We start from the raw sequence: 24,915 nt of genomic DNA, 5'->3' as shown, positions 1-24,915 counted from the left end.
CATGTGTGGAGTAGATGCTTTAGTGGAAAAGATTAATGTAAGGGAAGTGAGTGATTTCTAAATGTGTCCTGTGATCTTTCCCCAGAGCTGTAAATATAAATTAATTACAGAAACTCATGCAGTCTGTGGAAGAGGAGGATTTGGCAGAGCACACTGTGGCAGATTAGTTTCGTAGACACTATAGCCACCGTTCGTAGTCATTATACAAGTGTGCATGATAGCTTCTGACAGGTCGCTTACAGGATCAACATAAAGTAAATAAAGAACAGACAACTGCTTTTTGTGATATCAGCCCATATGGATTATCAGAATCATAACATCACTCTCACTAATATTATGCATGAATATAAATTATTTCACAGAACATTTTTTAAGTCATACTCCACCGCCTTTAGAAAAGACATTTTCATGTAAAACCACCAGGTGCTGCTAAATTTTTTTATTATTCTGCAGCTAGTTTTGACATTAATGTCATTCTGTACTCACACAAAGATCACCAAAAGACTGATCCAAAATATCATGGCAGGAACTTTCATATATCTGGCAATTTGCCAGAAATTACATCAAGCATTGCTATCACTTGGCAGACTTTATATTATTTTTATGGTGTAGATATCTGATTTCTATGGGAAAAAATCTTCCACACATTGACACTTATGTCGACAGTAAATGTTGGTACCAGTTTGAACTACCGTGATCGGTGGTTTACCATCTCTGTGTGCTTGTAGACTGAATAAGGGAATTAGGCTTGTCTCAGCTTGATGTAATAATTTATTAATGAAACCCTGCAGTCGGAACAGACAATAATACACTGCAACCGATAATTCGTGCGAAGGCGTGAGAAAAGTTCAGTAGAGTAAATTATTCCATATCTAACACATCTGGATTCATGCTTTCACCAAGGAGTAGAACATGGGACAGAAATCAACTATCAAAGAGTAAATCACAGAACAAATGTCACTTGTTATAGCGTCTCTGGCGTCCAGCGGAAAAGTTTTGCGGCACTCTACTTTCAAACACCTGCACATGTCACAGCACAGGACGATGACAGAAGATGCCGCACTAAATAATATAAAAGTTTTAGTATCTTGTTGCAGTTTTACATCAAAATGTTCTATAAATATATTTCTACATGAATACTTACGACTGAAGACTAAATTTTTCAAGTGTTTGTCCTACATTCCTTTCAAACCATCCTAGTGATTCAATGTGCATCACTTCTATTGTACAAAACTGATAGAACGTATCAGTAATTTTCAGGTGTGGAGCAATTGAGAGGAACAAACCAGACGGAAGTTAAATTCTTAGCAGTTTCACGTACCGTCACTGTTACTTCAGCTGTTTTTACTTTCCTTGGTGACGGAGATACGTCAAATGTCAGCTTCTTTGCAACTGCTACAACTTTCTGGGGAACATCACAGGGCTGTAAATAATAGTCTGCATTAAGCATCATATACTACACCTCTTTTCATGTGTGTGTACTAGAATGTATAATACTACTGACAGACATTTAAAAGTAAAAAGAATGTACAAATTTGCAGAGTGACATCATTCCTGAAAAAGAATAAAACAAATAAATTGTGTAAGAAGTGCCAAAAACGTGCAATTGAAGGAATACTGTGTGTTAAATGCAACTGCCAAATACATGAAAACTGCACCAAAGTATGTTTAAAATGCTTTAAGTGAGCATTTACAGTGGCTGTGTTCCCACTGTTTAGAAGAAGAAAACACGTGTTTAGCATCGGCAGTGGAGACCAAAGATGAAATAACAGAAGAGTTGGTAAGTGATACAGACTTTCTTACTGATGGAAGAAAATAAAGGCAAGAAATGTCGAAAGAATTTAGTTGTGTGAAAACACCAGTTGTTGCAGACCACCAACAACTAAATGTGCAAAATATTAGTAATGGACAAAGATACGAAAATCTGTGGAGTGATACAATTTCTCATTCCTCGAAAGTACTTGTAGCAGTTGTGGAACAGACTGAAGACTGTAAATCAGTAAATAAATATAAATGGACTAAAGTAACATACAACACAAGAGTAAATCAAAAACACTAATATTGTCAAAGAGAGTTTCTCTTTACAGGTGACAGTACACAAAAAACAAACAATCGAAGTAGCAAATGCAAAAATTGATATGCATTCAGGCATCAAATCTCAGCAAATGAATAAACACTTGAATAATGTACTGCACTCAGAATAATTTATCTGAGATGAATCCAGTTCAAACTGTGAAGCTGTGTTCTTACGCATGGGGACAAATTTTCTTCGAAACAGCAGCGAGGAAGAAATATTAGTGAGACGAAAAATTTAATTTTAACAGCAAGGCACCTCGACAGAGTGACGCTTGTAATAAGTGGCATAATATACAGGAGATCAGTAAGCAAAATGTACATAGTGAGGATAAATTGCAATATGAAGGAACACTGCAACAGATCAAGAGCTGTATTTATAGAACCTAATATCTTAACACATTAGGTTCCAAAATGCTTAGCAAAATGTACATTGACACCTCTCATATAATATAAGAAATAATGGAAAGTGTTAAGTGCTGATGGGGGTATTATAGAATCTGAGACATTTTTCAACCAATAGTAAGATTAAAACTATAAATAAACCTGGGGGGAACGAGAACTTTGAGAGAGCTACCAGCCTTTGTAGGAAAGATAAGTCACGAGAAGTTCATTCAGATTTAGATTACCATGTACTAACTTTAAATGAAGAGAGTATTTTAGAGGGTTGATACGTCGAGTTAAAGAACCTAAATGTTGTTATGTATCTATGTATAGAATCCCAGGTAAAGTTACAACCGAGCATTTCCACTGTAAATTTCAGTTTTTTCTAGAACAACGCAGTACCGAAAAAAGAAAAAAAATAATTTCTGCTGATTTCAACATCAATGTGTTGAGTAAAAACTATGACGCATCTAAATTCATTGACTTAATAACAAAATACAGTTTCAAATTAATTTTTTTTTTTAATTTACAAGAGAAAATGCTCAGTCAGGAACATGTACGGACGATATTTTAATGAGCTATGTTTCTGATGAGGCACATAAATTTTGTTCAGATTTCGGAATTTCTGATCATTCAGCATTATTCATTGAGGATACCAGATCAAATAAGGCAGTTCCACATAAAAAGTCTACATGAAAAGTAACTTTAACTAGGAGAACAATTTTACTTCACATGAAGCTGATGGCACTTTGACCGAAACACTTCAAGCATTGCAAATTATGAAGCATTTTAAGTAGCTTTTTTAATGTCTTCAATTAAACATTTCCACCTGTTTTAATAAAGCAATAAAAATAACTGGAATGGATCACTAAAGGTATAACAATTTCTAGTTCTTAGTAAATATTACTATAGGCATCACATAAAACACTTTTTTTAAAAAAGAAATTCAGTGGCTTCTTTCTTTAGCTCACAAAATTGCATTAAATATGTATGCCATGTGGCCATTTAAGTTTCTTTTTAGAGAGGCACCACAGAAGAGTTAAAAACATAAACATTGACTACGGCAGTTATTTTGTGCTGATGGTAATGGAAGCTGTTACCAGGCCAAAAGGTAGTTTGAAAACCAGTGTTTCTTTCAGGCAGTCCTATCAGAGATTGTACGGCTTGATCTTACGCCAAGCTCTGAAGTTACTCAGCTAGTTACACAGGAACCCACAGTTTAACAGGGACTTTCAACTGTGCTGCAACTTGGGATATTTCGTGTACAAAAATCACTGTCCAAAGTAAAACACACAATTTTTAAAAAAATCTTGAACCAACAGTACACTGAACCATAGTCCAATGGATTTGTAGTGAGGCACACGCCCATCAGACTATACTGATGATGATGATTTGACATTATTTACTGTCCCTTCCTCCGTCTGAAATTCAATCTTTGCCACTGAAGGTATGACTCCATTTTGTTCTTGCCACCCATTACCAGTCACACTCCTCCAGTGACTGAAATGAGTTAATACTTGCATTTTTCTGTTTGCATTCCTTTCTTTTATTACTGTGATCACATTTTGCTGTGTTTACTACTCTTCTACAGTCTCTCTATATGACTAAGTTCTCCGTGCGACACGTATTTAACTGGGGTTCATCTATACGTATGTTGTTGTTATCTTCAGTTTGAAGACTGGTCTGATGGAGGTATTCATGCTACTCTATCCAATGCAAGCCTCTATCTCCAAATAATTATTGCAACTTACATGCTTCTGCATCTTCTTACTGTATTGATCTCTTGGTATCCCACAATTTCTACCCCCTCCCCCCCCCAATTCCCTTGAATACTGAATTGGTGATCCCTTAATGTCTCAGAATGTGTCCTACCAACCGATCTATTCTTCTATTCATGCTGTCCCACAAATCTCTCTTCACACTAATTCTATTCAGTACTTCCCCATTGGTTACATGATGTAACCACCTAATCTTTGGCATTCTTCTGTAGTGGCAGAATTCGAAACCTTCCATTCTCTTCTTGTCTAAACTGTTTCACTTCCACACATGGCTACACTTCATACGAACAAATACTTCCTAACACTTAAATCTATATTTGATTATTTGATGTTAACAAATTTCACTTCTTCACTAATACTTTTCTTGGCATCGCAAGTCTTCGTTTTATATCATCTCTACTTCGGTCATAATCAGTTATTTTCTGTATATATAAACAAAACCCACCTACTACTTTAGGTGTCTTGTTTCCTAACTTAATTCCCTCAGCACCAACTGATTTAATTCAACCACATTCTGTTATTCTTGTTTAGCTTTTGTTGATGTTTATCTTGTATCCTCCATTCAAGACACTGTCCTTTCCATTCAACTGCTCTTCCACGACCTCGGCAAACCACCAAGTTTTTATTTCTTCCCCTAGAACTATAATTCCTACTCAAAATTTTCTTTTCATTTCCTTATTGTTAGCTAAATGTACAACTGAATAACACTGGCGATAGGCTACAATCTTGTCTCACACTCTTCTCAGCAACTGCTTCACTTTCAAGTATAATTCCCGTAAAAAAAAAAAAAAAATGTATTGTAATATCTGTGTAACGCGAGTTCTTCATATCTTCGTCATACGTGTACAATTGAATCTTTGGACAGTAGAACAAAGGGTGCTCGTATGTCACAAAAACTGAACCTATTTTTTGTGTGTGTGTGTGTGTGTAACCACATTTTTGTAAATCTTCTACACTTTTTAGTCTGTTTTAAATAAATAATCTTAACAGGTTATGGGCCCATACCGCATGTGAACAGCCACGAAGTAATTGTTATCGCTCATGACTAAAATAACATGAATTTGCCCATAGTTTGTGTGTTCGACAAAAATGGCAGCCAGTGTTGGTGAATACAAAATGCAAATGGAAAAACTGTAAGCACCTGAAGACTGGACGAAGTGGCAATGGTACGTGTCAATGGTGCTGCGAGCATATGTGCTTGAAGACACTGTAAATGGTACTTACAAGTGTCCTGAAGTGCCACACAGTGCGTCCACGGAGAAAAAGGGGACACACCAGCAGTGGTTGAAAGACTATGCAAAAGCAACATTAACATGAACCCACGGAACAAATTTGCAATAAGTTACATGAATAATTCCAACAAAGCAGTACACAACGTCTGAACATGTTGACAGAAGCATTTTTTCGTGTTCAAAGTGACACCAAAGAGAACATTAACACACATATTGCGAAACTGCAGAGCTTTTCATGGATTTGAATGATAAATTGCAGAAGCACAATGAAAAGAATTTTAAATGGCCCAATTCTCTCCACTCTAGTCAAAGAATATGACAATTTCAAGAATCTGTGAGACACGAGTCCATCTGAAAAACAAAGTGTGACCCTTTTGACTGAAAAATTTGCAATTGAATTGCATGATCAAAGTATGGTTGAGCTAGCTGTGTTTGTTACACCCAGTTGCCCTGAAAAGATAATTTAGCAAAACAAGTGACGATATAGGTAGCAAAAAATCGAAAAAGGATATCGAACGTGCAAAACAAAGATTCCCTTGTCACAAATGTGGCCAGGTATGCCACTGGGAAGCAGAGTGTCCAACGAAAAAGACATAACATTCACATCAATCATTCTGAAAAGAACCTGGAAACGAGCGTTGCATTTTTTGTCACATGTTTTTAGTGCTTCAGCCAAAAGCTGTGTTGGAATCAACAGTTGATACTGTGACAGTGATGCCACAAATCACATCACTGGAAATAAATAATATTTCATTTCACATACGAAATTTGCCATCACTGAAACGATTTCTATTGGGAAAAGAGGTGCAAGCATGTTGGCTCAGGGACAGGGAACTGTGAAAATTCAAATGCAGTTGAATAATGCCAAGAAACTGGTGAATTGGAAGAGGTGGTGGTGGTGGTGGTGGTGGTGGTGGTGGTGGTTAGTGTTAAACGTCCCGTCGACAACGAGGTCATTAGAGACGGAGCGCAAGCTCGGGTTAGGGAAGGATTGGGAACGAAATCGGCCGTGCCCTTTCAAAGGAACCATCCCGGCATTTGCCTGAAACGATTTAGGGAAATCACGGAAAACCTAAATCAGGATGGCCGGAGACGGGATTGAACCGTCGTCCTCCCGAATGCGAGTCCAGTGTGCTAACCACTGCGCCAACTCGCTCGGTTCGGAAGAGGTACTTTATGTTCCTGAAGGAAGGGCTGACTTGTTCTCTGTCAAAGCAGCTGTGTGAAGAGGTTTCTGCATTAGACTTGATGACAAAAGTGTTGAAATTGAAGACAAAGTGACTGGGCAAACAATGATGACTGGTCATGTCAGCCACGGTCTCTACGTTCTTGACGTACGTGTCGTTAAACCAGTACAGCCAGCTCAAGTGAGTTTGGTGACATCGTCAGATATGCTGCAAGTTTACCGAGAGAGATTTGGACATCAACACAAACAATATGTGAAATGTATCTTTAAGCAGATGAACATCAATGTGGATGGGTGCGACGAAGAATTCCGTGATGGATGTGCAATTGGAAAAATGCATAGACTCCCATACAGGATTAGAATGAACTGACCAATGGTTACAAGTAAACAAATCCATGTTGACGTAAATGGACCTATGTCTAAAGTCTCTCTCAAAAAAGCTCACATTACACATGTTTGAAAGATGATTTTAGCAAGTTCTGTAAAATTTTCTTTCTTAAGCACAAAAGTGCAGTCAGCACAGTCCTGGAACATTCTTGAATGAATCCAAGACAAATGGTCATGCTGTCAAACAGTTCAGGTGTGATGGAGGAAGAGAGCTTGATAAGAAGAAAGTGTCAATTGCTGGCAAGCAGAGGCATAGAGCAGTGCATCACTCCACCCTACACACCACAGCAAAATACTGTTGCAGAAAGAGAAAACCACACTATTGCGGAGTGTGCACGTTCTATGTTGAACCCCCAGTGAACTGCCATAGGAACTGTGGGCAGAAGCACGCAATACTGCTGCATATCTTCTTAAATTGCACTGTGAAGTCCTCTACTGAAAACAAACTTTCATATGAACTGTGGTACGAGCAACCAATAGGCAACCTGGATCATCTGAGAATCTTTAGAACAGAAAGTTATGTGCATGTGAATAAGAACTTTTATTCAAATTTCGATGACAAAGTTGTGCTTGGACATCTGGCAGGGTATGTAAATGACAGATGGTTTTAGGGTCTGGATTCCATCTCAAAGAAAAGTTGTACCAAGTCACAATGTAAAATTCAAGCCTGAAGTTGTATGCAATCTGCATACAAGTGCTGCTGAATTTGAAGTTGCTGGTGAAGACACTGTTCAACAGAGCCTAATTAGACTTCTGATGAGAATAAGGACTCAGAAGCTGTCAGCCATGACGAGAGAACAGAAAGAGTAAGTGCTGCGGAAGAAGACTTGGAGACAACGTCAAGTTCCAGAGGAGTACTAAAGGAGGAAGAAACTTTGTATATGGTATTAATTTCTGGAGGACACAAAGTTTTGAGTGCGAAGCGAAGAAGCAAATGTGACAAGAAGAAGCCATCATGGATGACCAGAACATGGCTGGAACTCCTTTCATCAGGGACAAGGTCCAAGTGCGTATGCCAAAGCTTTGCAGTCTAGCAATAAAAATCAGCAGCTGGAGACCATTCATGAAGAATTAAAGTCTCTGAAAGAGAATGTTGTTGTTGTTGCGGTCTTCAGTCCTGAGACTGGTTTGATGCAGCTCTCCATGCTACTCTATCCTGTGCAAGCTGCTTCATCTCCCAGTACCTACTGCAACCTACATCCTTCTGAATCTGCTTAGTGTATTCATCTCTCGGTCTCCCTCTACGATTTTTACCCTCCACGCTGCCTTCCAATGCTAAATTTGTGATCCCTTGATGCCTCAGAACAGTCCTACCAATCGGTCCCTTCTTCTTGTCAAGTTGTGCCACAAACTTCTCTTCTCCCCAATCCTATTCAATACTTCCTCATTAGTTATGTGACCTACCCATCTAATCTTCAGCATTCTTCTGTAGCACCACATTTCGAAAGTTTCTATTCTCTTCTTGTCCAAACTATTTACTGTCCATGTTTCACTTCCATACATGGCTACACTCCATACAAATACTTTCAGAAATGACTTCCTGACACTTAAATCTATACTCGATGTTAACAAATTTCTCTTCTTCAGAAACGCTTTCCTTGCCATTGCCAGTCTACATTTTATATCCTCTCTACTTCGACCATCATCAGTTATTTTGCTCCCCAAATAGCAAAACTCCTTTACTACTTTAAGTGTCTCATTTCCTAATCTAATACCCTCAACATCACCCGACTTAATTCGACTACATTCCATTATCCTCGTTTTGCTTTTGTTGATGTTCATCTTATATCCTCCCTTCAAGACACCATCCATTCCGTTCAACTGCTCTTCCAAGTCCTTTGCTGTCTCTGACAGAATTACAATGTCATCGGCGAACCTCAAAGTTTTTATTTCTTCCCCATGCATTTTAATACCTACTCCGAATTTTTCTTTTGTTTCCTTTACTGCTTGCTCAATATACAGATTGAATAACATCGGGGAGAGGCTACAACCCTGTCTTACTCCCTTCCCAACCACTGCTTCCCTTACATGTCCCTCGACTCTTATAACTGCCATCTGGTTTCTGTACAAATTGTAAATAGCCTTTCGCTCCCTGTATTTTACCCCTGCCACCTTTAGAATTTGAAAGAGAGTATTCCAGTCAACATTGTCAAAAGCTTTCTCTAAGTCTACAAATGCTAAAAACATAGGTTTGCCTTTCCTTAATCTTTCTTCTAAGATAAGTCGTAAGGTCAGTATTGCCTCACGTGTTCCAGTATTTCTACGGAATCCAAACTGATCTTCCCCGAGGTCGGCTTCTACTAGTTTTTCCATTCGTCTGTAAAAAATTCGTGTTAGTATTTTGCAGCTGTGGCTTATTAAACTGATAGTTCGGTAGTTTTCACATCTGTCAACACCTGCTTTCTTTGGGATTGGAATTATTATATTCTTCTTGAAGTCTGTGGGAATTTCGCCTGTCTCATACATCTTGCTCACCAGATGGTAGAGTTTTGTCAGGACTGGCTCTCCCAAGGATAGCAGTAGTTCCAATGGAATGTTGTCTACTCCGGGGGCCTTGTTTCGACTCAGGTCTTTCAGTGCTCTGTCAAACTCTTCACGCAGTATCTTATCTCCCATTTCATCTTCACCTACATCCTCTTCCATTTCCATAATATTGTCCCCAAGTACATCGCCCTTGTATAGACCCTCTATATACTCCTTCCACCTTTCTGCTTTCCCTTCTTTGCTTAGAACTGGGTTTCCATCTGAGCTCTTGATGTTCATACAAGTGGTTCTCTTATCTCCAAAGGTCTCTTTAATTTTCCTGTAGGCAGTATCTATCTTACCCCTAGTGAGATAAGCCTCTACATCCTTACATTTGTCCTCTAACCATCCCTGCTTAGCCATTTTGCACTTCCTGTCGATCTCATTTTTGAGACGTTTGTATTCCTTTTTGCCTGCTTCATTTACTGCATTTTTATATTTTCTCCTTTCATCAATTAAATTCAATATTTCTTCTGTTACCCAAGGATTTCTACTAGCCCTCGTCTTTTTACCTACTTGATCCTCTGCTGCCTTCACTACTTCATCCCTCAAAGCTACCCATTCTTCTTCTACTGTATTTCTTTCCCCCATTCCTGTCAATTGTTCCATTATGCTCTCCCTGAAACTCTGTACAACCTCTGGTTCTTTCAGTTTATCCAGGTCCCATCTCCTTAAATTCCCACCTTTTTGCAGTTTCTTCAGTTTTAATCTACAGGTCATAACCAATAGATTGTGGTCAGAGTCCACATCTGCCCCTGGAAATGTCTTAAAATTTAAAACCTGGTTCCTAAATCTCTGTCTTACCATTATATAATCTATCTGATACCTTTTAGTATCTCCAGGGTTCTTCCATGTATACAACCTTCTATCATGATTCTTAAACCACGTGTTAGCTATGATTAAGTTGTGCTCTGTGCAAAATTCTACCAGGCGGCTTCCTCTTTCATTTCTTAGCCCCAATCCATATTCACCTACTACGTTTCCTTCTCTCCCTTTTCCTACACTCGAATTCCAGTCACCCATGACTATTAAATTTTCTTCTCCCTTCACTACCTGAATAATTTCTTTTATTTCATCATACATTTCTTCAATTTCTTCATCATCCGCAGAGCTAGTTGGCATATAAACTTGTGCTACTGTAGTAGGTGTGGGCTTCGTATCTATCTTCGCCACAATAATTCGTTCACTATGCTGTTTGTAGTAGCTTACCCGCATTCCTATTTTCCTATTCATTATTAAACCTACTCCTGCATTACCCCTATTTGACTTTGTGTTTATAACCCTGTAGTCACCTGACCAGAAGTCTTGTTCCTCCTGCCACCTAACTTCACTAATTCCCACTGTATCTAACTTTAACCTATATGTTTCCCTTTTTAAATTTTCTAACCTACCTGCCCGATTAAGGGATCTGACATTCCACGCTCCGATCCGTAGAATGCCAGTTTTCTTTCTCCTGATAACGACATCCTCTTGAGTAGTCCCCGCCCGGAGATCCAAATGGGGAACTATTTTACCTCCGGAATATTTTACCCAACAGGACGCCATCATCATATAATCATACAGTAAAGCTGCATGCCCTCGGGAAAAATTACGGCCGTAGTTTCCCCTTGCTTTCAGCCGTTCGCAGTACCAGCACAGCGAAGCCGTTTTGGTTATTGTTACAAGGCCAGATCAGTCAATCATCAAGACTGTTGCCCTTGCAACTACTGAAAAGGCTGCTGCCCCTCTTCAGGAACCACACGTTTGTCTGGCCTCTCAACAGATACCCCTCCGTTGTGGTTGTACCTACAGTACGACTATCTGTATCGCTGAGGCACGCAAGCCTCCCCACCAACGGCAAGGTCCATGGTTCATGGGGGGGGACTGAAAGAGAATAATACTCAGATATTAGTTGAGTGACCATACAGTGATGCTCATTATGCTGGTGACAAGGACACAAGACACTCAATGAGAGGTGTTGTCACAACTATCAGTAATGGAACAGGCAATTAAAAAAGACAGTGGCAACATCTGCCATGGAAGCTGAAATAATATCAGGCAGTGCAGGAGCAAAGGAGCTGATCTGGTTAAAAAGGTTGTATGAATTGATTGGAACTTCCCAACAGGTGAAACCTCCACAATGTGTGTGTTTGACACTGCAAGTACAGTAAAAACCCAACACACCATAGAAAATCAAAGCACATAGAATTACATCACTTCTGCATCAGGGAAACATTCTTGAATGGTGATCTTGAATTAGAACACACTGATGGGACCAACCAGTTAACCGATCTGCTAACCAAGCCCCAGGAAAGGGTTTGACTCGAGATGCTGCATGAAAGAATTGGAGTGCAGAAGATTAAATCCATGTGAAATTCAGTAGTCACCTTTTATTTTTCTTTTGAGGATGTGTCAATATTGAAAGAAAAAGAAAATGTGTTGTAATATCTGTTTAACACACGTTTTTCATATCTTTGTCATATGTGTACAATTGAATCTTTGGACAGCAGGACCGAGGATGCTTGCCTTCGTCACAAAACTGTAACAACTCTCTCTCTCTCTCTCTCTCTCTCTCTCTCTCTCTCTCTCTCTCTCTCTCTCTCTCTCTCTCTCTGTGTGTGTGTGTGTGTGTGTGTGTGTGTGTGTGTGTGTGTGTGTGTGTGTGTGTGTGTGTAACCATGTTTTTGCAGATCTTATGCACTTTGTAGTCTGTTTTAAATAAATAATCTTAACAATTCCTACTTCAAATTTTCATTTCACTTCCTTATTGTTGGCTAAATGTACAACCGAATAACATTGGCGATAGGCTTCACCCCTGTCTCACCCGCTTCTCAACCACTGCTTCACTTTCTTACCCCCTCAACTCTCATAACTGCCACGTGATATATCTGTAGAAGGTGTAAATAGCCTTTCACTCCCTGTATTTTACTCCTACTACCTCCAGAATTTCAAAGAGTATTCCACTCAACATTGTCGAAAGCTTTCTTGGAGGCCACAAATGCTATAAATGTAAGTTTTCCTTCTCTTAATCTATCTCCTAAGATAAGTCTTAGGATCAATATTGCCTCATATGTTCCCACATTCCTGCGTTATCCTAGGATTTCTACTAGGCCTTACCTTTCTTGCTATTTGATCCTCTGCTGCCATCACTATTTCATCTCTAGAAGGCACCCATTCATCATGTACTGCATTCCTTTCCCCTGTTCTAGTCAGTCCTTATCTAATGCATCCTCAAACTCAACAAATTCAGATTCATTCTATCTATCCAGGTCCCATTCCCTTAATTTTGCACCTTTGTACATTTTCTTTATTTTTAATCTACATCTTTATGCATACATGAATACAATCTTTATGCATATGTTTTTGTCATAAGAGAAAATAATGAGAGCTACAGTACTACCTCTTAACAAATATAGGTGCATTTACTAAAATCTTTCATCACTATATGAAATGTTCACTGAGTATAGGTCTCCATTCAACACTTTCATGTGATGGCAGTTTGTTCTCTGAAAACTTTTCCAGAGACAGATTGATTTCCAGGGAATTGCTGACATAACGTTCATATAAGTGCAAGGATGTAGTCAGTGTGTTATAATGAAGTTATCAACTTATTTCTGCCATTAACAAGCAGTATGTCATTCCACATAAGATGATGATAAAAATGAAAATCTTAATGTCATCAACTGCACACAGATGAGCCAAACCCATACTTCAGGAAAACAGAGAAAATCAAAACAGCTGTGAAATAAAACTTACAAGTAACATTTTACTTCTGGAGTTGTCATTCGCCCAAGTCACCTGCTGTCCTTTTAATTCGTTACGGGTATTTAAATTTTGAAGGTATGTAAGTTCAGGTAAGCAAAATACTCCCTCTTGCTTTGGCCAGTCAGCTGAATTTCCTTTAGCATTAACTCTTGTTCCTCAATACCCTGTAAAACCCTAACTCAAGATGTGGCAGCATCAGAACTGTACATTTAGACTGTCTTAAGATGTCAAGAACGAAGAGTTCGTAATAAAAAGGGTGTAAGACAGGGATCCTGTCTTTGCCTCTACTGTTCAATCTGTACACCAAAGAAGCAATGATGGAAATGAAAGAAAGGTTCAGGTGTGGAATTAAAATTCAAGGTGAAAAGATATCAGTGATGGACCCCACAATCCAGAGCCAGCAATGCTAACCATTAGACCAAAAGCTGTGGAAGAAAGTGAAGAAGAATTACACGTCTGTTGAATGGAATGAGCAGTTTGATGTGTACGGATTAGGAGTAAATTGAAGAAAGACTAAAGTAATGAGTAGTAGTACAAATTAGAAAGGCGAGAAACTTATCACAATAGGAGATCAAGAAGTAGAGGAATTCTTCTACCTAGGCAGAAAAAAGCCCATGATGGATGGAGCAAGGAGAACGCAAAAAGCCGACTAGCACTGGCAAAAATGACACTCCTGGCCAAAAAAGGTGTACTAATTTCAAATATGCCTTAATTTGAGCAAGAAATTTGTGATAATGTGAATTTGCAGCACAGCATTGTATGCTAGTGAAAAATGGACTGTGGGAAAACCGGAACGGAAGAGAATCTAAGGATTTGAGAAGTGCTGCTACAGGTGATTGTTGAAAATTAGGTGAACTGATAAGGTAAAGAACAATGAGGTTCTCAGCAGAATCACCAAGTGAAAAGAATATATGGAAAACAGTGACAAGAAGAAGGGACCAAATGGTAGGACATTTGTTAAGACATCAGGGAGTAGCTTCCAAGGTACAAGACGGAACAGTAGATTGTAGAAACTATAGAGAAAGACAGATTGAAATACATGTAATAAACGAGGATGCAGGTTGGAACTTGTATCATGAAAGTGCAAGGCTTCCAACAGAATGACATGTCATTTGCAACAGTATTTTTGTTTTAGTACTATTCAACTTTATAGGTATTAGTATAATTACAATGGTGACCCCTCGACCAAACACTGGCACCCACAATTCCGCAAAGAAGTCTGGCAAACTAGAAAACTACTTATTATGTTTGAGACAGCAACAGAAACCACAATTTTGAAACCAAGCAAAGAAAGAATTAGGAATGCTAACTACTATTGAACCCCTCCCCATCACCCTGCCCCCCCCCCCCACCCCCACCCACCTCTCTACTTGTGATGACACAAATTATGGAAGAGGCATCCAAGATGCCGCCCATTTATAAAATAATCTGTTGAGCAGGCTGGTCCTTAAAAATATCTGGAGTTGCTGTAATTAGGTGCTAATGCAATATAGGTGGAATGTGGACCTGAGAAGTGCATGAAATTGGCTGTAGGTTTAGGGTATGTCACTGCTGTTTACAATAAAGCATGAAGAGAAGGCCTGATTCTCAAGTTCATTTATGTCATAACCTAGTAATTTTACTCAAAAACATGCACTGACTGATGTTTTTCACTTTTCTGTGTAGAAGAACTAGCACATGGGACAAGAGCCTGAAGGATATTTTGCCTCAAGGACCAAACCTGGCTTGAATTCTGTGGAATTAGTATATCTGAGACATACCAATTACTGACTCTAAACAAATCCAGTATGCAGGTAACCTGGTATTAACACACCAGAACAAATATATTGTGCAGTGTGAGAATACATTATCAAGTGACTTTACCACAATGAATGAGAAAAATGGAGACTCCAGTCAAGTCAAAGTAAAACACTTCTCTGCTTTTCCAACTCCATAATAAATGAGTTATACACAACGTTATATTTGCTACTTGATAGGATCAAAGTTTCATGAGACTACTTTGCTCATTGACTAGGTGTTATCTTCTATCTGAGAACACGACAAACAAGTTTAAATTAGGAGGAAATCTATTAAACAAAACATGAGAAATCAATTGGGCAGCAAATGCAGTTATGACACAGAAGGCTGCAATTTCTCTTACATATTCAGATGCTGAATACTGTGGCACAGAACCTGCATGCATACAAAAAATGATCAGTTTACGACAGAACGCAGCTATGACAACCATTACTGATACTGACAGTTTAACTCCTAACGAATGTTTGCCTGCATTATGCAATACTACTACTCCAGAGCTTACAAGAACTGAGTCTGGCTTTCAAATTTTTAACAACACAGCACCATAAGAATGTAGCTATATGCCCAGTCATACAGCTAACTCTGAAAGATACTCAGCACACCACTCAAGGGCCTAGCAAATAAAAATGGGACAATAGAGATGTGACCCTAGCAGTCTTGTAGTGAAAGTGCTGCACATGAATGAATTGGAGGAACATAGGCATTCAAGGGCAGCCTTTCAAATCTTACAAAAACAATGAAGGTAAAACATTTTTGGTACAGTTTTATTGTTTCAAAACATTCATCTTTGAAATTTATACTCTTTTTCATGTGTTAAAAGCAATTCTGAAACATTTTTTCACTATCATGTAGAAGCACTGGTTTAGAGAGATTAACTGTTTATTGAGGTGGGGAAAATACTGGTCCATGCATTTTTAGTCTGAATGCAGCATTAACTCCGTTTACGGTGTTATACAATGTTATACAATATTCCTCAAATCAACTGTGAACAGTATTTTCTGAAACTGACTGATTGTCAAAAGCTGAAAGAAGCAATTTGAGCCATTCTTGTCGAGTTACGCCTTTGAACGAGTGGGAGGGGGGGGGGGGGGGGGACTTAAGAAAATATATGATGAAAACCTTCAGCACACTTTCTTTAAAACTACACTGCCAGTTTTTCAGCTACCACTGTTTTAACAATTACAAATAATACATTTTAAAAAATATAATAATGTCACACCTGAAATGACTCCATCTAGGAGTCATTTGTAAAACCATGAAAGGCAATCCTTATATTGTGCAGAACTGTTCAGTCCCTGTATTTACTTGGGCTCTGAGAAACTCTCATTAAGCCACATGAAATGCTTCCATTTCATTGAATTACTTAGACATTTGCTAGTAAATACCTGTTTATAAATATATTCTATAATGCCATACGATAATACTAAAATAACGAACTTGAAAACTGAAGATCCATTTGTTACATGTGAGGCCAACATATTCTTACCAGAACAGGAGTATCTATGATGGCAGGCTCTGGAAACTCTTGTCTATCATCCACACCAGCAGAATCTTCCACAGGGGCCTCAGCATTGTCACTGTTGAGCTCCAATGGGCTTTCCACCTGCAAGATACAATGGTAATACAGTGCTACATCACTCATAGCATGCCCCCTGGATGAGGGTGTACATGCCTTGAATGAGATACTGTGATCAACAGTTTTCTTTATGCCTTTTTTAAGTGCTAATGAAGGTATCATACACGTGAGGCTTCAACTAACATTGTTGAAGTGACTTTATTGCTTTGTGCAGTTTTAATATTTTATTTATTTTTACATCAGTATCAGGGAAAGATTGCTTAACACTGTACTAAAAAAAATGCATATATGCTCATTGAAGTCATTCCCATGCTGTGACTTGTATTATAGGTAACTTCTATTGTTTATATACCTTGCGTTTATAAGGTAGGACTAATAAATATGTAATTCAGTTTTGATACCTGCACCAGAACAACATACTGATTGACAGTTAGCATGGAATTGGGGGGGGGGGGGGGGCAGGAGGAGGAGGGGGGGGGTTACCATCACTTCGCCATTAGGCACAAGCACAATATAGCTCTGTTGGCAGCAGCTGCGTAGTTGTGTAGTGAGTACATTCACATGTTAACGTGCAGGTAGAGTTTGCTTTGTACAATCCTGAAAATCTTATCAATTTCCCAAACAGTTTCAGAGTTAGTTTAACACATTCTGTAAAACAAACCCAACACACAGAGAAAAGCACATAAGGACAAATCACAACAATTATGTCAAAAATCTGAATTGTCTGCAACTGACAGGTAACAGAAAGCTAACGTAGCAGAGTAATACGAGATCAAACAAAGGAAAATCCTGGATCAACTTTCCTTCTCTAATAGAATAATATGAGAACTGCGTATGCAACAGCAAATGTGAGCAAACTTGTGGTCTGACTGGTTTTTGCTAAGCTAGCATTCCTGTAAACAACCAGCTACCAGTTACTTTGTTATTCTGATCAAGGTAAAGTGATTCTAATACCTCACATTTGTTTTTGAATGAAAGTACTGGTTTCACAGTTCATTGATATTAGTCTTCATGTATTACAATGTTCTTGGCTGTGCATTTAGAGACCATTTTTTCTCCATCTTTAAATTCAAAGCATTGTTTATGAACACACACAGGAAAAACTTTCTTTTTTTTCCTTTTGACAAAAAACAGCATGTGTGTTTTTAAGATTTACCAAAGTAGTAAAATCAAGCATTATAATGTTAGACACCAAAATAAAGCTTACAGCAAGGCACCTACAATGACAAATTTCAGGTTCCTAGCATCAATAGTTTCGAAATTAAGGATATTATTCTTTAATGCCAGTCTCAGAGAAATTAGCAGTCTTCATTTTCTCAAATTTTGAGAAAAAAATGATGTGTATCATAAGAAAATGAAATTTGATACTTTTTTCTTATTCGGTGGGTACCTAAAATAATAAACATCTGACACTATAAGGTCCAAACCTTCGGCTGACTTGAATTGGACTGACCCTTTATTCATACATAGTTACATAAGGGAAATATTTTCACAAGCTATGCATCCGCTCCCCCTCCTCCACTATACAAATTGTCCGCCGCACTTTGGACCTTCCATCACTCACAAGGGCACCTCATAATAAGAGTAATAAGATTGTATTCCAAGAACAAACACGGCACAAAGAAATTAGCACTATTATCTCCTATATTATTTCTGCAGCTGGTTTTTAAAGCAGTTCCTTCAGACATGCCGAGACAGCAAGATGGTCCACACGTAGCATTGCAATCTTTTACAAGGAAGGGAATTATGGAATGTTGTTTATTTTTTCTTATTCCAAACACAAAAATTCTGCCAATTCACATTGTGATTGTTTAAGTTTAAGGCAAGTAACAGCTGTGTCATAAATATTCAACTTTCATTTCACTCACCAAAATAGGGGTTCTTGATATGCCAACAGTGGCGGACCTGGGATCATTCAACAACCTTCTATGGTGGTGGGTATCATCCGTTATCACTTCGTCTGTCTCATCAGCACTTGATTTGAACAGAACCTGGAATCCAGATATTACAGATTTATATCAAACTGCTCATAAGAGTTGTGAAAAATGGTGAATAATTATTATTCTTCATTTGTATAACAATAATGGAAATTCCTGGATGGAACATCACTAAGAATAAGGGAAAGGCAGCCAATCATCTACAGTAGACCAATGCTTTGAGCAAAGAACCCTGTGACAGAAAACAGTGTTCACACTAGCTCTTCTTTGGACTAAAGTACACACATTCCCACACAACAACAACTCAAATGTACACTCCCATGGCCATAGCCAAATTGGTTATTGATGTTTTATTACTGCTAAAAGTTAACTGAGCTGATGAAGGTAGGGAAGGTTAAAGGAGTACGCGAGGAAGGGATAGTGGGAATGAGGCAGGTCTGGAGAGGGGAGAGAGAGGGGGTGTAGAGGGGAGAGAGAGGGGGTGTAGAGGGGAGAGAGAGGGGGTGTAGAGGGGAGAGAGAGGGGGTGTAGAGGGGGGAGAGAGGGGGTGTAGAGGGGAGAGAGGGGGGTGTAGAGGGGAGAGAGGGGGGGTGTAGAGGGGAGAGAGAGGGGGTGTAGAGGGGGGAGAGAGGGGGTGTAGAGGGGGGAGAGAGGGGGTGTAGAGGGGAGAGAGAGGGGGTGTAGAGGGGAGAGAGAGGGGGTGTAGAGGGGAGAGGGGGGGGTGTAGAGGGGAGAGAGAGGGGGTGTAGAGGGGAGAGAGAGGGGGTGTAGAAGGGAGAGAGAGGGGGGGGCAGAGGAGGAGGACGAGGTGGGCAGAGGAGGAGGAGGAGGTGGGCAGAGGAGGAGGGCGGGGGCAGAGGAGGAAGACGAGGGCAGAGGAGGAGGAGGAGGAGGAGGAGGAGGAGGAGGAGGAGGAGGAGGAGGAGGGCAGAGGAGGAGGAGGAGGAGGAGGTGGGCAGAGGAGGAGGGCGGGGGCAGAGGAGGAAGACGAGGGCAGAGGAGGAGGAGGAGGAGGAGGAGGAGGAGGAGGAGGAGGAGGAGGAGGAGGGCAGAGGAGGAGGAGGAGGAGGAGGGCAGAGGAGGAGGGTAGAGGAGGGGAGAGAATTGGGGGTGGCGGGTGGGGTGGTGAGCATTTTGCATGTGTGTAGGCAAAACATATTGATCTGTTGACCACAGATCCCTCAGTGTATACCATGTTTAAGCCTGGAAATACATGTACGTCCAGGAACAGGCAGTGAAACTGAGTCTTTTGGTTCAAAGGTGAGGTCAAGACAGGACCGAGGTTGGAGTACACATCGTGGGGATGCATGCTATTTCTTTCTGAAAAGATGCGACAGTGGGAAAAGATTGAGTTCAGAGCAGAGGCTGTATATGAATTGAAATCTTGACTCCAGACCTCAACCTCTGTTGTGGGAGAAGACACGGTAGTTCGGATGTTACGTTGGCAATCCACTGACAATGTGAGCATTTGGCTGTGGATGCAGTCTGGCCCTGGAGCTTGTCAGGGCAAAGGCCTGGTGCACCGAGTAATTCCCACACACCGAATGAAACACTATATGGCTCCAGGTGATGTGTTGTAAATGGTAAGTGAAGACACTCTACCTGGTATTTGAGGACAGAAAGTAGAAGCTGATCATTCTCAGGTGCGGAGACTCTAGCGAAATGAAAAAAATGTTTGGCAGCAGCATCTAGATCAGTGTAGACATCATCATTCACAGAGATACCAGCGATGCAGGCAGGGTACTGGTGTCCATAGAGGTGATGAATCTTCGCACTAATCTGTGAAGGAGGGGTACATTCCAGTGGCAGCAACATACTGCTCCCAGCACACTCGTTTCTGTTGTTTCATGAGGTCGCGGACTTGGGCACAGAGCCACTTAACAGTAACAAGTTGGTCCAAACACTGACGTCACCTATGGCATTGGAGAGCCAGCCTGTAAATTTCTAATTGTCACAGTGATTTCAGTGGTCCATCAAGGAACTGACTACCAACAGGTGGATCCCAAAGAAGAGGGGATCACCGAGTCAGCTGCTCATACAATGGCTGCAACTGTGCTCTGGACAACTGCACCAATACCTCCATGTACTGGGATGTGATGGGCAATGGCAGTCGTGAATGTATTTCAAGCAGCTTCTGAGAGAACCCGTATGGATGGAAGCCCAGACAAGTGACGCTGAGGGAGGGTCAAAACAATAAGATAATGGTCACTGCTGCACATGTCATCATGGAATCTCCAAAGAATGGATGGGAAAAGATCTGGGCTGCAAATGGAAAGGTCAATGGCCAAATGAGACTCATAAGCAACACAGAAGTGTGTGGGAACACCAGTATTCAAGAGGCAAAGATTGAGCTTTGCAAGCAAGTTTTTGACAACTTTGCCACATCCAGCAGTCTTAGTTCTATACCACAAAGGGTTGTGGGCACTGAAGTCACCATTAGGAAGAGTGTGTTACAGATGGCAGATTCTGGAGATATCTTCACACGAACAGCCACAACTTTCGTAGTCGTGTTGAGTGGTACGTGTTTGCTGCAGACGGAGTCTAAAATTCTTAAAATAACTCCAAAAGTCGCAGGGAGTAGATGTCTGCACTGCTGGGAAACAAGTTTCCTCGAGAGCCATGGGGAAAAAAACAAAAAACAACAACAACAACAACAACAACAGGGAATGTGCACAAAGGATGTCATAGCTCACCCAAGTGGCGGAAAAAACAGCTACAGTTCCACTGGAGGGCCACACTACCAGGATCTCGTGGGTGCATGAAGAGACCAAAGAGGCAGGTCATGCCTCAATGCCACCTGCTGTGAAGATACACCAGCAATACACATTTGTTCCAAAACAAAGTGCACGGAATGGTCATAGGGCCCACCAGGAACACTGCTTCGGATACAGAGGTGGAACACACAGGATCTGGCGGCATGGGGGCCATCAGAATCTCCCCCTTTTTGGAGGACTTCAATGGTTTAAACTTTTGCAAGGGCGCACCTCCCTCAGATTCTGGGACAGAGGAGGAATGTGAAGTCCTACGACCTGTAAACTGTAGCTCCTTCAGGTCAGCAGAGTACTGGGAAGGGAATGCCCCCTTCCTGGTAAAGGGTGCCGGAGGGTGTTGCTTCTCTGGTTGGAGGTTGGGGACTGATGTCACTGCAGACAGGGAGTTGACATTCCCAAGAGAGCTGTGGGGGAAGAAGTTGGAGGAGGAGCCCCAAAAATAAGATGTGCAGGTGTAGTTGGGTAGCTCCTAGGGTCAGACATAGAAGACACAGAGCAATGGCACAGTCACTAAAGTGGATGACGCCATCGTAGCGGTAGCACATGTCACTGTCATAGGTGTAAGGTGTAGGTGACCATATTTCTTCTTGGCCCTTTTATATGTGGGGTTGTCAAGGGTCTTTTACTCCTCAATTTTCCTTTTGCAATTGAAAACAGTGCAGTCTGGGAACACCGAGAAAGGCATTCTCCAAGTTGACACAGATTGGAAGGGTGGGGGATGGGTGGGCACAAGGAGCATTCGTGTCAACTGATGGCCACAATCCCTACAGACTGGGCTAAAGTTGCAATGCGAAGACATGCACATCCGAATCCCATGCATTTGCAACACTGCATAAGAGGAGGAATATACCGCTTTACAATCACAGTGTTACATCATACCTCAGGCAATGAGTCACTTTCAAATGCCAATATGTAGGCTCCAGTATCCACTCTGTTGTCTTTTGGTCCTCACTGGACACAATGGATAAAATGTGCAACTTGTCGCTTCAAATTAGCAAGCAGCTCGACACCAATCTGTAATAGGAGGTCTTGATGGAACATAATGCCCTGTATCACATTCAAACTTTTATGAGTGGTCAGAGTGACAGGAATATCATCCAGCTTGTCGCAGGCAAGTAGTGCCTGTGACTGAGGCTGTTTAACCAAAATGGAGTCACTCTGAATTTTTGAAATAGCTGCCACTTCCCCTACCCTATCCTCGAGATGTTAAACAAAGACAAAGGCTTTGCAGTCAAAAAGGAATCATCGCCCACCTCAGAACAAACGAGGTATTTGATGGGAGTATTTCTCACCTTGTCTCTGAGTACTACACTCCCCCATGGCATAACCACAGGAGGGAACATTTTGTGATCATACCTCTTTGCATAGTACTACATCTGAGCTTCAGAAGAGACTGCTGTGCAGCCATCAGCAAAAGAAGGTTTAATTTGCCTCATGTGTGAATCTTCCAGCATGGTACCAACTACTCTCAATGGGTGTTCTCCCCATAGGTGCCACCCACCCACAGGAGTGGCTACCTAGCCAGTAAACTGCTGCGCAGAGCCCCTGTGCGGCAGTCATGATGGGTATATACTCCTCAGCCTGAACGTGGAGTTTCCAGGTCAGGGTACCAACAGTGCAATCCCTGTGTGGTCTGGGGGCTACCACTGTGCAGGTACTTGATCAACCCCCCGCCCTCTCCCACAACAGAATGGCTACCGTGCTGGGTTTTGGCCATAGTACCATTGCAAGAAAGAAGTATATAAAGAGAGAATATATGCCGTATATGCCATGATGGAGGACTTTCCCTGCAAGATACACATTTTTGTAAAATTTAGAAAAGGAGTATCAATTCAGATCCAACAAGGGTACCATACAATTAATATCGAAAAGGCGCTGAAGGTAATAAAATGAGTCAGTGAAACACAAACCAGATCCAAGCACGATTGGCACAAAGAAGACCATTCAAAGGAAAGGCAAAGAGAAAAAGAAGAGTAGTATAAACATAGACTTGCAGCATGTAACTGAAAGTAGTGCTGCAAGGGCTGGGGCCACATGGTGGCCAGGCATGTACTCAGAAAACGGGATGTGAGCCCCTAGGGGGATAACAAGAGGTAGTCAAAGCCCGGCAGAGGCTGCAGTTAAGATTTCCAAGGCCAAGGTGATACTGGGTGACCAGAGCAATGTTGGTTGTGGCTGTTTGACAGGTTTACTGCTGTCAACAGAGCAGATGGCATGGGAGATTCGTTTATGGATGAGCTAGATAGGATATTGTCTGTCAGTAACGACTATGGCAAGATTGTTGGTATCTTTCGACAATCCCCGCTTTCCACTGCAGACATGCCATCTGTGGGTGGTGAGGCTGTAAGGAAAAGATTTTTTGACATGAAATGGGTGACAGCTGTCAAAGTGGAGTTGGTGGATGGTGTGCTTCATATGGGCAGACATATCTATGAAGCCATCTGAGAGGTGGGTGGCTACATAGAGGAAGGTGGCTCAGTGAGTTGAGAAGGACCAGATGGAACGGCTTGGGGAAAAAGTTTGACGGAATGAAGAGTAAAGACTGTCCTTTCCATGTCGAGTTCGTGAAAATGTCATCAATAAACCTGAACCAGCTGAGATATTTCAGGTGTTGACTGGATAGGAAGGATTCCTCCTGTTCGCCCATACATAAATTGGGCAGGGTGGTGCCATGCAAGTACCCATGGCAGTACCATGGATTTGTTTGTAGATTTGGCCTTCAAAAGTGAAAGAATTATGGGCCAGGATATGGTTGACTAGGTGCATTAAGAAAGAGGTGGTGATTTTGGTATCAGTAGGGCATTGGGAAATCCAATGTTCCACAGCTGCAAGGCCATGCGCATGGAGGATGTTGATGTACACGGACATCACATTCACAGTGACCAACAAGGAGTCTGGTGGTAACGGGACAGGAACTGTGAAGAAAGTGAGAAATGTCTTAAATGCAGGGTGGAATGTTACAGACAATAGTTTGAAGGTGTTGGTCAACAAAGGCAGAGGATTGTTCTGCGTACCAAGCCACAATGGGACAACACGGTAGGGAGATCTGAGGGGTTTTGTTTGTAAAATTGGTAAAAGGTATGAGTGCAAGAGAGGGGGGGGGGGGGGGGGGGGAGAGAGTCAGGAGGGAGATGGATTCAGGTGTCAGGTTTAAGATACTGAGGAGCCACCTGAACACCTGTTGGACTTTTAGATTTGGATCACAATTGTAAGTTATGTATGTAGAGGTGCCAGAAAGTTGGTGAGGCCCTCAGCCACGGTCACTATAATTCATGATGACTATGGTGGAGCCTTTGTCTATGAGCAAAATAATAATGTCCCAATTGTTTTTCAGGTTTTATTAGAAAACTAAAAACCCACCTCGATTGTGAAAAAAAGCACCTAGTGTTAAGTGTTAACCCAGGTTTCGGTGTAGATAACTACACCTTCTTCTGAACAACAATAAAACCCACAAGTGCCTAAGAAGACCTTTGTCAATGATTAAAAGAACACCGAAACCTGGGTTAACATTTAACACTAGGTGCTTT

General features: G+C 40.9%; 1 protein-coding gene across 5 annotated transcripts in view; it reads right to left on the bottom strand.

The window, feature by feature from the left end:
• LOC126213011 (cell division cycle-associated protein 3-like) overlaps positions 1-24,915 on the bottom strand; it is a 50,856-nt gene that overhangs the window by 17,037 nt on the left and 8,904 nt on the right. For 4 of the 5 annotated variants that reach the window (XM_049940571.1, XM_049940569.1, XM_049940572.1 and 1 more), the window contains 3 exons: positions 18,549-18,671; positions 16,591-16,707; positions 1,322-1,423 (listed from right to left, as the gene is read on the bottom strand). In XM_049940571.1, coding sequence (XP_049796528.1) covers positions 1,322-1,423; positions 16,591-16,707; positions 18,549-18,671 — 342 coding nt within the window. The remainder of the gene's footprint in view (positions 1-1,321; positions 1,424-16,590; positions 16,708-18,548; positions 18,672-24,915) is intronic. The other variant, XM_049940573.1, reaches the window with a different exon arrangement.

Source organism: Schistocerca nitens, chromosome 11 (genome assembly GCF_023898315.1).
Source record: "Schistocerca nitens isolate TAMUIC-IGC-003100 chromosome 11, iqSchNite1.1, whole genome shotgun sequence".
Classification (NCBI taxonomy): Eukaryota; Metazoa; Arthropoda; class Insecta; order Orthoptera; family Acrididae; genus Schistocerca; species Schistocerca nitens.
The sequence above is the reverse complement of the archived record's forward strand: the minus strand, read 5'-3'. Positions and strand labels throughout refer to the sequence as shown.